Genomic DNA, 16,940 nt, shown 5'->3' on the forward strand with positions numbered 1-16,940 from the left:
GTGCGCAGGCGCAGTATTCCCCCTCCCCCCAGCTCGACCCCGGAGTGGTGCGCAGGCGCAGTCTGCGCGGGGACTGGCGGGACTGCGCGGCGGCAACAAACATGTCGGGAGTCCGGGGCCTGTCACGGCTGCTGAGGGCTCGGCGCCTGGCGCTGGCCAAGGCTGTGAGTCCGTGCCGCGGACCGGGGCGGGGCAGGCGGGGGCCGAGGCGGCGGTAGGAGCGGGACGGTCCCCAGCGGGTCCGAGCGGAGCGGGCGCCGGGTCCCCGCGCCCCCTGTCCCGGGATGGGGAAGGGGCTGGGAGAGCCCTGGGCCGTTGCGAGGGGGAGCCGCGGGGCGGACTCGGGGGCCCGGGGAGCTCGGTCCTTAGTAGGTAGTCCGCGTCCCGGTGAAGGTCACGACCCTGCGTGCTTGCTGGGCGTCCCCTCCGCCGCCTTGGTCCGGGCCTGAGGTCCGGGGACCCGGCGGGCTGAGGTAGCTCCTCGCCTCAGTGCCTGGCGGGTGGACTCGGGGAGGAGTCGTGTCTGCCCAAGGTCACCCGGGCGGATAGCGGCCGGTGGCCGCCCTGGCTGGGCCTCTGCCGCCCTCTGTGCGGGTTGTCCCGAGGGGCCGCCCGCAGCCCGTGGGTGGGGCTGGCGGGGCGGGTGAAACCGCCCGGGTGGGTGCGAGGCGTGGCCGGGCTCGGCCGGGTGGGCGTCCGGTGGGAAGCGCGGCGCGCCCGAGCTTGGGCTTGCAGTTCCCCTTTCCAGAAAGCGCAAATCTGTGCATGTCCACTTCGAGACCTTGTAAGTTAAGGGTCTCTACTTTGGGTCCTGTTTGGTGGCCCTTGTGCCACCAAAAATGTGCCAGTGTTTAAAAGCAGCTGTGCCAGTTTTTAAAAATCAGGCGGAGAGTTCAGCGCACTGACCGGGCGAGGACGCCGGGACCTGTGCTTGCCTGTGCGCTGAGTGCCTCGAGGGCCGGGCTCGGTTTAGTCCAGGATGACGGTCAGGGTTCCACTTCCCTGAAGCCTTGCTCTCTGAGTTTGTCTGAATGTGCCCTCTACGATTGCATCTTCAGAATCGGCCATAAAGGATTTTATTTAATCAAGCTAAATTGGATAGGTTTAGTTGTTCGGTTCTTTTAAATGAACTTACCCACCCACCTCCTTAATTACAAAGTAATTTTAGATTGCAGAGTAAAAATCTCAATAGGAACGAAGGCATTCAGCAATATTGATTTGAATTATGCCTGTAATTGTGCAATTTTCTCCTTTTTGAAGTAGTTATTAGAAATCTCGTTGAATTAAATGTGAGGATTAGTCATACAGCCATCCTGTCAACATCAGAAAGCATTTAAACGTTCTAGTGTGTTGCTGTGGTTGGTGCTGACTGAGCAGAGACCCCCGCCGCATCTTGGGCTCTTAAGAGCTGCTAGGAGGGCGTCCACAAGCAGGAAGTAAAGCCCATGGTCAGTGGGGCTTTTTAGGGGAAATGGTAGCTTGTGATTGGAGAAAAGCTAGAGCTAGTGCCTTTGTCCTCAACCCAGATGGTGCCCAGTGTTCCTTCTGCAGACTAAGACCCCAGGCACCTCAGACAAGATGGCAAGATAGCAAAATGGAACCAAAATTTAGTCTTGGGTTTTGTAAAAGTGTTTTTATCTTGATGAAGTTAGCTTTCCCTACAGAGATTCTGCCTGCAAGCAGTATATTTATCGGCATTTCAGATAGGCTTTTTTTCCTGAAGAATTGGAGTTTACAAAGGAACAGCATAATCAAATTAGCAGAAAAAAGAAAGAAATTCATGATAGCCAGCTGAGAAATGTGTTTGGAAAATAGATGCTGAGGATAATTTCAGTAAAGACCAGAGAGAATTTTTTAATCTCATTTTGGCCAGTTCTGTGGTGTTTTGATCATTCTGTATTTACAGCTGCTTTCTTTTTTTTTTTTTTTGAGACGGAGTCTCGCTCTGTCACCCAGGCTGGAGTGCAGTGGCGCGATCTCGGCTCACTGCAAGCTCCGCCTCCCGGGTTCACGCCATTCTCCTGCCTCAGCCTCTCCGAGTAGCTGGGACTACAGGCGCCCGCCACCACGCCCGGCTCATTTTTTGTATTTTTAGTAGAGACGGGGTTTCACCGTGGTCTCGATCTCCTGACCTCGTGATCCACCCGCCTCGGCCTCCCAAAGAGCTGGGATTACAAGCATGAGCCACCGCGCCCGGCCACAGCTGCTTTCAAGTGACGAACTTATCAGACTTATTTTGCTTTTGGTTTCTTTTTATGGCCCACTGCACTGACACAGCTTGCAAACTGTTCAAAAGCAGTTTAATCAGAGGAAAAGTAAAACCAAGAAACTTAAATAGTTACTGGGTTAACTGCTTACTTCCGGTGAAGTTTTTCAAATCCCTTAACATGAACATACAATATATTGTTCTAGGACAAATTGATTTTTTTTCTTTGAATAGATTGTTCTGAATATGTTTAATGGTGTTCTAGAAATACATTATTTAGGCCATTGTGGTAGTAAACTTTTGCCTTGCTTCTTGGGATAATTGTAACAACGATGGATTCCGTTCTGCATTCTTCATGATGTTTTTCCTGATTTATTTGAAAAATTGTGACTTAGTTTTGATATGAAGCCTGGATATTAATATTAGTTGGGAGTCTCAGAGATTTTTCCCAAGGGTCTTTAGATAGGGGGCAAGTCCAGGATCCAGAGCCAGCCGGCCGACTTGAATCCTTTCTGAGCTTCCGTCTTTCCATGGGGTTAGTGAGGATTCCGTGGGTAATGTTTGAAACCTTTGGTGGTGCTCTTGTGAACCAGGGCTCACAGCCTATGCACAGTAACCATGTGTGAACTGTATTTTTTTTTTTTTTTTTTTTTTTTTTTTTTTTTTTTGAGACGGAGTCTCACTCTGTCACCTAGGCTGGAGTCCAGTGGCGCGATCTCGGCTCACTGCAAGCTCTGCCTCCCGGGTTCATGCCATTCTCCTGCCTCAGCCTCTCGAGTAGCTGGAACTACAGGCACCCGCCATCATGCCCGGCTAATTTTTTTGTGTTTTTAGTAGAGACGGGGTTTCACCGTGTTAGCCAGAATGGTCTCCATCTCCTGACATCGTGATCTGCCCGCCTCGGTCTCCCAAAGGGGTGGGATTACAGGCGTGAGCCACCACGCCCGGCCGAACTGTATTTTAAGTATCTCTGTTTTTAAAATAATAAACACTAAAATTCTAGTGAGAATAATTACACGCAGTTGTAAAAGAATCAATGAGTATACCTCCCCCCTCCCTGCCCAGTTCATTTTCCATGAAAGCAATTCCTGTTTCTGATATTGACTCCTGGTATTTGTAATACCTCTGTTTCTTTAGTGGATATGCAGGTGCATTTTTATCAGTTTTAGACTTCTTGCCTGGAGAGGGGATTTAGTTCACTTAAACTACCCTGCTTCCGCTTCTTCCTGATACAGTCGTGCGTTTTTAGGTTCTTCACTGGCTGCTTTTGTAATTGTGTAGATTGTACATGCAGATTAGTTTCTTGCTCATGATTTATAGGTGCGTTTTATTAGATGAGGACCCCTTACTTTGCTACATTTCGGATAATAAAGTCTCTGCACTTCTTACTTTTCCCCCTCCACTTCCTAATTCAGTCATCTGAAATTCTTTATTGTTAAGCAAGGTCTAAGTATTCCTTTTAGTTATATGTTCCCCATTTTTTTTCTTAGAGGAAATGTTTGATAGTTTCTCCTAAAAAAATTAATAATTGGCACAAAAGACTAGTCTTGTGTCAAAACTAGTTTTATCTAAAGACTGATATTGGCTTAAAGTTGGGCTTTCCAAATTCAAATATCTGCCCCAGATTAGATTTAGAAGCAGAGGGTTAGTGTCCTTTTCCCCAGGGGGATGGCGTGATAATTTGTTCGAAATTGTGTTATACTAGCTGCCCCTTTTAAGCTAGCTCTGTGTGTGTGTGGTGGGGGGTGGGCAGTGGGTATTCCACATCGACATCCTAGAAAGAACAAATAAACATTGAGTGATTTCCCTGTTTCTACTTACATTTGGTATAATGTACTGTTCTTATTGGTGCTATTACCTATGTTAATAGGGCACTTTACAAAATTTTCAAGAACGTTTGTATTAAAATTATTTCAAAGACTTCTTTCTTAAAATATGATTTTAGCATGTAAAAGATTATACTAAGGTAGAAGAATATTCATTCTTATTCATTTTCTGAAAAAAGAAAAAATGAAATTAGCTTATGTCAATAAAAACAGAGACTAGAAATTGGAGAAATGAAGAATAATTTTTTATCCCACATAATAAGTAATTTTTGAATTGCAAGTATTTCTGAATACTTGAAGACATCCCTCACATCCCCTCTTCTGATTGTATTATTTCCTAAAGCCTTCTTTTTCTTTTCTTTTCTTCTTATTTTTTTTTTCTTTTGGAGACGTTGTCTCGCTCTGTCGCCCAGGCCGGAGTGCAGTGGCGCAGTCTAGGCTCACTGCAACCTGTGCCTCCTGGGTTCGAGCGATTCTCTTGCCCCAGCTTTCCAAGTAGCTGGGATTACAGGTGCCTGCCACGACGCCCGACTAATTGTTAGTAGAGATGGGGTTTTGCCATGTTGGCCAGACTGGTCTTGAACACCTGACTTCAGGTGATCCACCCACTTTGGCCTCCCAAAATGCTGGGATTACAGGCATGAGCCACCATGCCCAGCTCCTAAAACTATTCTTTATGATATTTCTGAGACTATTCAGTGGTCTTCTAAAATGTAGCCAGCAGAATGGAAAACGTATCCCCTAAATGGCTGGCCAACCTTAGCATATGAACAGTGTCACCTCTCTCACACAGAGCCACTAAAAACTAAACACCAAAACCAGTTTTCTTGGGTAAAGATTTCTAAGATGGAAAACTTAAGTAGCAAGATGTGTCAAGTTGTAGATGTTGGCCAGGAAAAAGCCAGGAGCAGCCAGGCAGGGGAGAGTGTGCATCTGACATCCTCCTGTGTGATGAAGGGATGACACCTCGTCCCTCTGGGCTGTCAGCTTTTACTGTTCCAGGATACAGATCTCCTGATTCAGTGTCCAGTGCCTTTTGAACTGACCGCAAGCCCTCACGGATGATTGGAACTGTAATGTGGAAAGGGCTATGACGCAGCCAGTTGAAATGCTTCATTATTTGCAAAATACCACATACAGTAATACGATATAGATGTCTTTCCCCTTCTCCATAAGTAGCATAAATTAAGACTTTACAGAGGAAGTGTGCCTTTTTCATTTCGTATCTGAGTCAGTGAGTATCCTGTTTGGAAACAAGCTTCATCCTGGTTTTCTAGAGTGCCAAGTCAGGGTGGAAAGGAGGACCTGGGGGCTCAGTCCTTCATTGCCCCTTGGGCTGCCTTCAGGGTTAAGTAGAGTGTCCCAGCTGAGCTCTCTGGATGCACAGGAGCACCTGGGTACATAAGAAGGTGAACAATTTGCAAGGGGAAATCTGAATTACTGTCTCCCGCAGCATTTGTTCCTTCAGGACACTAACCCTCTGGATCTGTGTCTTCTGTGTCTCCAGTGGCCAACAGTGTTGCAAACAGGAACCCGAGGTTTTCACTTCACTGTTGATGGGAACAAGAGGACATCTGCTAAAGTTTCAGATTCTGTAAGTTCATGCTTTTTGTTCCATTATAAATGATTTTTTTGGCTTAGGAGGTAAGGATCTATACCAGTTTGTTTTCATATGAGTCATAGACATAAGACAAAAATTTCTTATAGGTATCCAGTGCATGCTGAAATTATTTTCAGTGTAATAATACTTAATTGCAAGTACAAATATAAACATAAATGTTTACATTTTTAGTTGTATGTCTTATGTATCTATAAACTAGATTTAAATTTAGGTCAGGTAAAGGAATAAATTAAAATGAACAGTATCTGCTGTGATAGATGATAAAATCCTACTGAAAATAGGACCGTGGGGCCCTTCCGGTGTGGGTTCCTTGGTGTTGAGTGTGCCTGTTCTCTCTCTGTTGGAAAACTGAAACTTGCTGAGAAGTTCTTTTCTCATAAGCTCACAATAGCGACTGAATACTCCTTGGCACCTTCTCAGGCATAAGCATAGGCACGGCCCTGAAGTAGAGTTGTGGTCCTCAGTCTGATCCCATGGGATAGACCCTCTACCATTCATAGAATCTGATTGTCAGTCCCTTCTCCAGGTGCGAATGTGCCCACCTCTCCTCGCACTGTTCAGGGCTCAGCCCCAGGACAGGATGGAGGCCCTGTGTGCCCAGCAGTTGCTCCTTTTATGTTTGTCAGGCTCTTTCACTGTCACAAGAGTCTTCATGTTTGGCATAGTGGAACATGTGATTGACAGGTGAATTTTTCTTTTCCAGATTTCTGCCCAGTATCCAGTAGTGGATCATGAATTCGACGCAGTGGTGGTAGGCGCTGGAGGGGCAGGCTTGCGAGCCGCATTTGGCCTTTCTGAGGCAGGGTTTAATACAGCGTGTGTTACAAAGCTGTTTCCTACCAGGTCACACACTGTTGCGGCGCAGGTAAGAGAAAGGTGCCCCACCGTGCTCCCACTCCATGCAGGTCCTGCACAGCTTCGCATTTTCTACCTGGGGAGGCTCCTGCCTCCTCCCCGTGCCAGCCACATGGCCTCTTGCTGTGCCTTACTCACTGAGCTCACCCTCTCAGGGGTCTCTCCCTGGAGACTTTGAAGGGCGGGAGCCTTGTTGTCACTCTTAATTGGGACTCCAGTCACACTTGGGTTTTCTGTGACCATCTCGCCTACTACCCTCCCCACCCACCCCCGCCACCCCACACCTTAAGAAAAGGAGATCATCTAAAGAGGAGGAATCAGAGTTTAGGTTGGGGAAGAAAAGGGCAAGGGTTTCATTTGTCCCTGTGCTGCTGTCTTCTGGGACTCTCTGAGGGGTAAGACGGTGGTGGGCACACACAGCCAAAGGAAGCAGGGGTACAGGGGAGTGCGACTCTGAGCGTGGAGTTTATTACTTGTCAGGAAGCACTTCTGCTCTTTAACACATGCCCGTAAATGCCTTTGGGAAGATTTGTTAATAAAATTATCTGGAAAGATTTGTTGAGTACCTTTTCTGTGCCAGATATGTTAGGTAATAAGCATATTACAGGTAGCCTTTCCCTCACTGCTCCAGTCAGCCCTTCTTGCAGTTCCCTCTGTCTCCACCACACAGATGAGGAGACTGAGGCTAAGGGATGGAATCACTGGGTGAGTCGGGGAGGGGTTGTGATCTGGGATCTGTCAGGCCTCCCTGCTCCTCTGCTGAGGTCAGCCCTCGCTGGGAGTCACCGTGTGAGTAGTTGGCTTTCTCTGAATCCCCCAGTGGGTGGATTTGGGCCTGGAAGACAAAGTTGGGGCTCCTGTTTGTGGCTTGTAAGGAGTGGTTGGTGTTTCCAGGGAGGAATCAATGCTGCTCTGGGGAACATGGAGGAGGACAACTGGAGGTGGCATTTCTACGACACCGTGAAGGGCTCCGACTGGCTGGGGGACCAGGATGCCATCCACTACATGACAGAGCAGGCCCCTGCCGCTGTGGTCGAGGTGATGGGCGGGAGGCTCTGGGTGCTCTCGTGGTCTGTTTCTAGTACAAGAGTCCGGGAAAAAATGTAAGCAATTGAGGCAGCTGTGGCAGCCGAAAGAATGGGGATTAGCAAGGCTCACAAGAGGAGTCTTTTTCTGTCATGAACTATGCATTACATGTAACAAGAAAACTTCTCTTTGATGAAGTGTTGACATTTTCACAGAATAGGTTACTTTGGGTTTGCAGATTTGTGTTAAAGTTGTTTAGTGTAGATTAGCTATGAATATCTTGACTCCTTTAAGGTAATAAGGTTTTTGTTTGTTTTTGTCTTTCCCAGCTAGAAAATTACGGCATGCCATTTAGCAGAACTGAAGATGGAAAGATTTATCAGCGTGCATTTGGTGGACAGAGCCTCAAGTTTGGAAAGGGCGGACAGGCCCATCGGTGCTGCTGTGTGGCTGATCGGACCGGCCACTCGCTATTGCATACCTTATATGGAAGGGTAAGGCTGCCCCCGGTCCACCTGAGACAGGACATGTAGTTCTGGGGCTTATGGTGACAGCAGGGAATGGGTTAGCGTGCCCAGTGAGTCAGCCAGAGATTACGTAAAAAGCAACAGAGAACAGCGGTGTGGGACACATGCAGCGACTGTTGATGTGACAGGACCAGACATGTGCCTTGAGGAGCTGCCCCTAAGGCAATGTTACTTCTTGTATCTATTTTGGAAAGTTGAATTGATAATCTTATATACCAGGTTTTAACTTGGGATATGAGACACTCAACATACAAGAACAGAGCAAGCAGGCCAGGCACAGTGGCCCACGTCTGTAATCCCAGCACTTTAGGAGGCCAAGGCAGGAGGATCACTTGTGACCAGAAGTTTGAGACCAGCCTGGACAACATAGCGAGACCCTGTCTCTACAAAGAGTTTAAAAATTAGCTGGGCATGGTGGTACATGCTTGTAATCCCAATTACTCAGGAGGCTGAGGCTCCTGGATCACTTGAGACCAGGAGGTTGAGGCTACAATGAGCCATGTTCATACCACTGCACTCAAGCTTGGGCAACAGGAGACCCTGTCTCAAAAAAAGAAAAAGAAACAGGCCGGGTGCGGTGGCTCACACCTGTAATCCCAGCACTTTGGGAGGCCGAGGCGGGCAGATCACAAGATCAGGAGTTCGAGGCCATCTTGCCTAACACTGTGAAATCCCGTCTCTACTAAAAATATACAAAAATTAGCCGGGCATGGTGGTGGGCGCCTGTAGTCCCAGCTACTTGGGAGGCTGAGGCAGGAGAATGGCATGAACCCAGGAGGTGGAGCTTGCAGTGAGCCAAGATGGCGCCACTGCACTCCAGCCTGGGCGACAGAGCGAGACTCCATCTCAAAAAAAAATAAATAAATAAAAACAAAAAAGAAAAAGAACAAGTATTTAAGGCTCTTTTGGCCACCTCTGAGTTCCTGAATGAATTGGTTTTGCTTGTTTGTTTTGTTTTGTTTTTGAGACGGAGTTCTCACCCTGTCACCCAGGCTAGAGTACAGCAGCGCGATCTCGGCTCACTGCAACCCTCCACCTCCCAGATTCAAGCAATTCTCCTGCCTCAGCTCCCGAGTAGCTAGGACTACAGGCGCACACCACCACGCCTGGCTAATTTTTTGTGTTTTAGTAAAGACAGGGTTTCCCATGTTGCCCAGGCTGGTCCCGAACTCCTGAGCTCCGGCAGTCCACCAGCCTCGGCCTCCAAAGTGCTGGGATTGCAGGCATGAGCCACCATACCCAGCCATGGATTGTTTTAATATTAACTGTTATCACTGGACAAAGACTTGAGGTGACAATAGTTACTGGTAATCGGGGTCAACTTTGGCATGACCAATAATATTCTGAACAGTATTGATTCAGAGTAATCAATATTCTGAACTTTGTTGTTTTCTGATGAATGGGATGGATCATTAATTTGCAAGTTGTTAGGACACCAGTGACTTCTCTTGGCTGAGTGGATCGACAAGTGTGTGGTGGGAGGAGACACTGGCTCCGTCCGGAGCAGGAGCTGTCATGTGGGGAGCTGGCCCAGGCTTACGAGAGCAACTTGCACTGGCTGAGGGAACAGCAGGTCCAGGTGGGCAGCGCTGTCCAGTGCCTACCTTTCTGGGGCACCGGGAATCTGCTGGTCTGCAACCATCCGCTTTGGTAGCTGCCAGCCACATGTGGCTGTTGCTGATGTGGCTGGTGTAGCTGAAGAGCTGAACGTTTTGATTTATTTTAATTAATTAAATGGTTATGTGTTGCCAGCAGCTCCCATCTGGGCTGTGACCCCATGGTCTGTGGACCTCACTCTGACACCAGACTGAGCAGAGCTGCATGCGGCCACCGGACAGTGTGGAGTGCCTCTTCGGGTTGTGTGGAAGTAGGAAATGTGTCACCAGAATAGGAGCTGTTGCTGCTGCGTTTCTGTAGCACACTGTTTGTGCTGCTCGGCGTTGGAATGCCCTCTCGGGCTCTGACAGTGTTGTTGACACTGTTGCTGATTTCCTTGGACTTACCTGGTCCATTTGGATCAAGTTCTTTCACCTATTCACATGAGCAGATATCACCTTAAAACCTTAAAGGTCTTAACACTTCCTGCCCTTTTTTTTCCTTTTAGTCTCTGCGATATGATACCAGCTATTTTGTGGAGTATTTTGCCTTGGATCTCCTGAATGGAGAACGGGGAGTGCCGTGGTGTTCATCGCACTGTGCATAGAGGACGGGTCCATCCATCGCATAAGAGCAAAGAACACTGTTGTTGCCACAGGGTAGGAATCTAATTCTACTTTATTTCATTTACAAAAATGAATAAATTTCATTTAGGTTTATTTTAATGAAAATCGAGGCATTGTAGGAATAAACAGTTCAGACACAGGCCTTGATATAACCGTGTGAGGGTGATGGCCTTTCCCAGCCGTTGGTTCCTCACCTGTAAAGGGTGAGGACAGCAGCACCTGCCTCGGGATGAGAAAGCATGGCCCTCAGTAGACGGGTTAGTGGCTGCATCAGGTTCACAGCTTACCTCTCCCGATTTTAGTGAGGGAAACTGTGGTCCGAAGAGTCACATGGATTTTCTGCAAAATCTTTGTCTTGCTTTATAGTGAGCGTACCGTTTGATACTGATTCCTGGGATGGATAAGTCCTTCTTCACATATGAAATAAGTAACTTTAATTTTATACACTGTCAGTTACTTTAACCATTTTAAATGTTAAAAGGTCAGTACAGCCAAGGAAAAATCAGCAAAACTACAGTTTGGGAAAAAATATTTTTCCAAACCATATATTAATAATATCTTACTATCTAAAATGCAAAAAAAAAAAACCCTACTAAAAGCAACCTACTAAGCCCTACTAAAAAAAACCCTACTAAAAGTGGGCAAAGGACTTGATAGGTATTTTTCCAGAGGAGACGTACAAATGGCCAACTGATGTATGAAAAAATGCTCAACATCACTAAGCACCAGAGAAATTGCAAATTAAAACCCCAGCGAGTATCATCTCATCTCGCTCCAGTTAGAATGGCTGTTACCAAGAGGACAAAAAGAGCAAGTGTTGGGTGAGGAGTGGGGAAGGGAACCGTGTACTGTCTGTGGGAATGTTAAATTAGATCAACTATTATGGAAAAATCTGGAGGTTTCCTCAAAGATTCACAGGACTACCATTGTGGCTCCAGCAACCCCATTTCTGGGTGTATATCCAAAGGGCATGAATCAGAAGCTCAAAGAGACACCTGGACGGCCCATGTTCATTGCAGCGTTATTCACAATACCCGAGATATGGAAACAACCTAAATATGTGTTGTGTTTAATTGACATTGGTGTGTATACACAACATGAATACTATTCAGCTATGAAAACGAAGCAAAGGTCCTGTCATGTGAGACAACGTGAGTGAACCCAAAGTCAGTATGTGTAGTGAAATAAGCCAGGCACAGAAGAAAGATACTGCTGTCACTCACATGTGGATTCTAAAGCAGTCACAACTCATAGAAACAGAGTAGGACAGTGGTTTGCCAGGGGCTGGGGAATGCAGACTCTGGCGATGCTTGATTAAAAGTGTAACTTCCCGTTACAAGGGTGAAGTTCTGAAGTCTGATATAGACACACGGGTGACTATAGTTAATTATTATACAGCATGGTGGCCAGAGTTAGCACATTCACATGGTGGCTAGAGTTAACATTATGCAACATGGTGGCCAGAGTTAACGTCATACCAGATGGTGGCCAGAGTTCACATTATGCAACATGGTGGCCAGAGTTAACGTCATACAGCATTTAGTCGTGGCTAGAGTTAATATTATATCACATGTGCTGAGAGTGTAACAAAGTGCGATTAATATATATACAGCATGGGCTAGAGTTAGGTTAGTCGTATACAGCATGGTGGCTAGTAGTTAATATTATACGCATGGTGGCTGAGTTAATATTTACTAGCATGGCGTTGGTAGCAGTGCTATAATTATTATACACGTGGATGGCTAGAGGTTAACATACGCCTGTTGGCTAGAGTTACTATCAATATCAGCATGGTGTCTAGAGTTAATATTTATAGCCTGAAATTGTGTGAAGAGTAGACTTAGGCGTCTTGTATCTCCAAAAAAGGATAATTGTATGAGTGTGAGAATGTGTATTAACTTGATTGTGTCATCATTTCACAAGAGATATACCAATCATCACCCTGTACACTTATTATATATAGTTTTTTTTTTTTTTATATTCGATCAATCATTACCTCAGTAAATCTGGGGGAAAAAAAATCCATAAAATTTTAAAATTTTCATTATAAATAGTAGTATATGCTTATTGGGGAAACCTTTGAACAGCCAGAACCTAAAAATACAATAGGGCCGATAGTGCACGTTGGTCATGCCTGTAAATCCAGCACTTTGGGAGGCCAAAGTGGGAGGATTCACTGATGAGGTCAGTTCGCAGACCAGCTGGCCAACATGGCGAAACCCCATCTCTACTAAAAACAAAATATAATAACTGGGCATGGTGGGTTGCACACTCTGTAATCCCAGTCACTCGGAGGCTGAGCGAAAGATACACTTGAAGCCTGGGAGCCGGAGGTTGCTGGTGAGCCGAGATCGTGCCACCATACTCCAGCCTGGGCGACAGAGTTAGATCCTATCTCAATATAAATAAATAAAATACAATGGAAGTCCTTTCGCTGATCCTAGGCTTCTAATTCCTACCTGCACAGGGTGCAGCACCACTGGCGTGGCCCCCAGTTGATGGTGTGGGGGTGTGGTGTAGTAAGGGGAGTTGTGTGACACACAGCACTTGAGAATGACGTGCCTGGGGGGCTGCCGTGTCCATTCTGTGATCTACCATGACGGAGGTCCGGACGTGGGCCGCTGTGTGCAGTCACTACTGTCTGTTGTTTCCAGAGGCTACGGGCGCACCTACTTCAGCTGCACATCTGCCCACACCAGCACCGGCGACGGCACGGCCATGATCACCAGGGCGGGACTTCCTTGCCAGGACCTAGAGTTTGTTCAGTTCCACCCCACAGGTAGGGCAGGACGCCTTGCCCGGCAGGCGTTCGGCTTGTGTGTGTCTCGTAAGCGTGTGGTGCCTACTCATTGCTTTTCCATAGTTTTATGTAATAACATGGTTTCAAAGATCGGCTTCCTCAGCTCTCAGGTCCTAACTTCAATGTCATTTCCTTAAGGAGACTTTTCCCACACTTCCCTTCCCCTAAGGCAGTTTGGGCCACCGGTCTTACGCATTTCTCAAGAGTCCTAAACCCTGCCTTGTTGATACTTAAAGCCAGCAGTAAAGCAGGGATTGAGGCCGGGCGCGGTGGCTCACGCCTGTAATCCCAGCACTTTAGGAGGCCAAGGCGGGCAGATCACCTGAGGTCAGGAGTTCCAGACCAGCCTGACTAACATGATGAAACCTCATCTCTACTAAAAATACAAAATCAGCTGGGCGTGGTGGCATGTACCTGTAATCCCAGCTACTTGGGAGGCTGATGTGGGAGGAATGCTTGAACCTGGGAGGCAGAGGTTGCAGTGAGCCAAGATCACGCCACTGCACTCCAGCCTGGGCCACAGAGTAAGACTCCGTCTCAAAATAAAAAAAAAGTAAAGCAGGGATTGTTCAGTGTCCCTCTTCGCAGCGAGGTCGTCAGCTCCTCGGGCAGGCAGGTCTTCTCGTTAACTGGGGTGCTCCATGCCCAGCACATGGCAGGGTCTCCATTGGGGTTTACTGAGTGAGCATTCTGAGAGCTGGGAGAATGCCGTGGAAGCGAGAAGCAGCACAGGCAGATTCAGCTTTGTAGGAGAACATGGAGCTTCTGCGATAACGGGATGTGAAGTTAGGACACAGCCGTGACAGAACCCTATGTGACGTTGGGCGTTGGGCTCAGCCCACATGACCACTGAGGGAGCTTGTTGTGGGGAAGGTAAACTCGTCTTGGGGACGTCTGACGGTTGCGGTTACGAATGTGCAATTCGGAGACATTAACACAGAAATGACAGTTGAAGTCTTGAGTTTGGGGGAGGTTCTTCGAATGAGTCAGAGAGAGACACACACACATCTGCCTCTTGTTCGAGGTGACTCGTCCTGGACTTCTCTGGGTTGCTTTTCTGACCTGTGGACGACGGAGACCCCTGGAGTGGTGCTAAAGAACCAGACCTGTGTCTTCTCTTAGTCAGTGTCAGCTTTCTGATCCCTGGAAGGGAAGAAAACAAGAAATGAATTTGTTGTAGGTGTTTTTTTTTTTAATTTGTTTAGAGACGGGGTCTTGCTCTGTTGTTGCCCAGGCTGGAGTGCAGTGGAGCAGTCTTGGCTCACTGCAGCCTTTGTCTCCTAGGCTCAAACGATCCTTCCACCTCAGCCTCCCAAACAGCTGGGACTACAGCCATGTTACCATGCCCAGCTAAGTTTTGAGGGTTTTTTTGTTTTGGTAGAGACAGGGTGTCACCATTTTCCCCAGGCTGGTCTCAAACTCCAGGGCTTAGGCGATCCTCCTGCCTCAGCCCCTCAGAGTGCTGGGATTATAGCCATGAGCCACTGCACCCAGCCTGTTGTATTTTTTATTGCTGTTTTTAATCAATAAAATGTCACTGAGCCCTGAATTCCATCTGTAATTTGCTTAGAGCTCCACTTCTCATGCTTTGTCTTCAATATGTGAGAAGTAATCCACAGAAAAAAGAGCACTGAAACTTAGAAAATCAAAAGGCAGGTGAGATGCAAGAATCACATTCTTGTTTTAAAAGCAAGATTGCCCTTTTTGTATACTAATAAAAATTGTAGCTTTTAAAATACATTTAGTTTAGGGTTTTCTATGTCCTTTGTTAAAATTCGAGAGCTTGGCACGCCCTGTTTCTCATCGCACGAGGAGTCACAGAGCCGCTGTTTGGAGCACAGGCCGCCGGACTGCCCAGGTTTGGGTTTGAGCTCTGTCCTCAGCTGCATGACTGGATGTTACCAAGCGTTAATTTGCTTGTCACTGAGAAAGGGGGTCGTACACCCAGAGTTGTTGTAAGACTTAAACGAGTTAATATGGGGAAAGCAGCTAGAACTGCCCATAGCAAGTGCAGTGTAAATATTACCTAAAATAATCATTATTACTGTTCTTGCCACTGTTTGGGTAATTTAGATATGAATTCTCCAAGCTAGTATTCTTAACTAGTCACCACAGTATCATAGTGCAAAAGAATGTTCAAAAATTTTTTTTTTTTTTGAGACGGAGTCTCGCTTTGTCGCCCAGGCTGGAGTGCAGTGGCGCGATCTCGGCTCACTGCAAGCCTCCGCCTCCCGGGTTCACGCCATTCTCCTGCCTCAGCCTCTCCAAGTAGCTGGGACTACAGGCGCCCGCCACCACGCCCGGCTAATTTTTTGTATTTTTAGTAGAGACAGGGTTTCACCGTGGTCTCGATCTCCTGACCTCGTGATCCGCCCGCCTCGGCCTCCCAAAGTGCTGGGATTACAAGCGTGAGCCACCGCGCCCGGCAAGAATGTTCAAAAATTAAAACAAAATTTGAGGCATGCGATGTACACCGGGCTGTAATCAGAGTATTGGCCAGAGGTCTGTGGGCCGGCCTTTCTCCTCACTGGGGACGCCGCTCTGCCCCAGCCTCTGCTGCAGCTGTCAGCCTTGTCCGTGCTTTTTGTTATCCAGACTTTCTACTGTATCTTAACTGTTCTTTCTATTCAGTTTTGCATATAATGCCTTCTGCATATCTTTTTCCTCTCTCCCCCAAAAAATATCTTGAAAAAAATAATGCATTTGAAATAGAGACCTAGCAATTGTTAGGTTTTAAATGTGTGTGATTTTTTGCAGGCATATACGGTGCTGGTTGTCTCATTACGGAAGGATGTCGTGGAGAGGGAGGGATTCTCATTAACAGTCAAGGCGAAAGGTTTATGGAGCGATCGATACGCCCCTGTCGCGAAGGACCTGGCATCTAGAGATGTGGTGTCTCGGTCGATGACTTTGGAGATCCGTGAAGGAAGGTGCGTGTGATTTACCACCATCGCTGTCTGAGCGGGCACACGGGCCGGGGTTGTTTCTGTGAGTTTCAGCACCGCTCGCCCTCACCTTCGGGTGCAGGCACACGTGCACAGCCACCTCTGTCAGCTGCTGGCAGGCATCTGTTAGTCTGTCATATCTTCCTAAAGACCTACATTTTGAAAATTTTAGCCAGTTTCTTTCTCACATCTGTGGAACAGAGTTTCTCTTAGTGTGTGTGAGTATGTGACGGAGTATGGGAGAGAGAGACACACCCAACCGGAAGTCGGCATGTGGGCCTTGGGTGTCGTGTCTGATACCCACAGAGGTTTTTGGCAGCTTTCAAAGTGTGTGGGTTATTTGGCTTTCAGTAAAACAATTTGCAGCTCTTTCATTGCCTGACCCTGTTCTTTAATGTAATGACACTTGCTAAATATCTGCGGGTATGGCCTTTAGAGGTTTTACATTTTTATATTTAAAAAAACAGAGAAGTCAGGCCAGGCACGGTGGCTCATGCCTGTAATCTCAGCACTTTGGGAGGCCGAGGCGGGCGGATCAGGAGGTCAGGAGATCAAGACCATCCTGACTAACACGGTGAAACCCCGTCTCTACTAAAAATACAAAAAATTAGCTGGGCATAGTGGTGGGTGCCTGTAGTCTCAGCTACTAGGGAGGCTGAGGCAGGAGAATAGCGTGAACCCGGGAGGCGGAGCTCGCAGTGAGCTGAGATCACACCACTGCACTCCAGCCTGGGCGACAGAGCAAGACTCCGTCTCAAAAACAAAAACAAAACAGAGAAGTCAAATGGTCTTTTGGAATATGATGGCCCTCCGTACCCATTGGTTCCACATGTGTGGTTTCAACCATGTATTGAAAATAAATTTGCTTCCTTACAACTATGCACTGTTTTTCCCTTGTCATTGTTCCCTAAA

At 47.2% G+C, this 16,940-nt stretch overlaps 1 protein-coding gene across 1 annotated transcript; it reads left to right on the forward strand.

Moving 5' to 3' along the window:
• The first annotated feature begins 6 nt into the window (after positions 1 to 6).
• Positions 7 to 15,926, forward strand: LOC115834056 (succinate dehydrogenase [ubiquinone] flavoprotein subunit, mitochondrial-like). The gene is given in 10 exon segments (XM_030808841.1): positions 7 to 164; positions 5,540 to 5,626; positions 6,357 to 6,518; positions 7,403 to 7,546; positions 7,864 to 8,028; positions 10,166 to 10,219; positions 10,221 to 10,247; positions 10,249 to 10,316; positions 12,940 to 13,062; positions 15,841 to 15,926. Coding segments are annotated over 10 exon segments (957 nt in total). The 5' UTR covers positions 7 to 101; the 3' UTR covers positions 15,905 to 15,926.
• Positions 15,927 to 16,940: the final 1,014 nt, after the last annotated feature.

This window comes from Nomascus leucogenys, unplaced genomic scaffold (assembly GCF_006542625.1).
Source record: "Nomascus leucogenys isolate Asia unplaced genomic scaffold, Asia_NLE_v1 000630F_157028_qpd_obj, whole genome shotgun sequence".
Lineage (NCBI taxonomy): Eukaryota > Metazoa > Chordata > Mammalia > Primates > Hylobatidae > Nomascus > Nomascus leucogenys.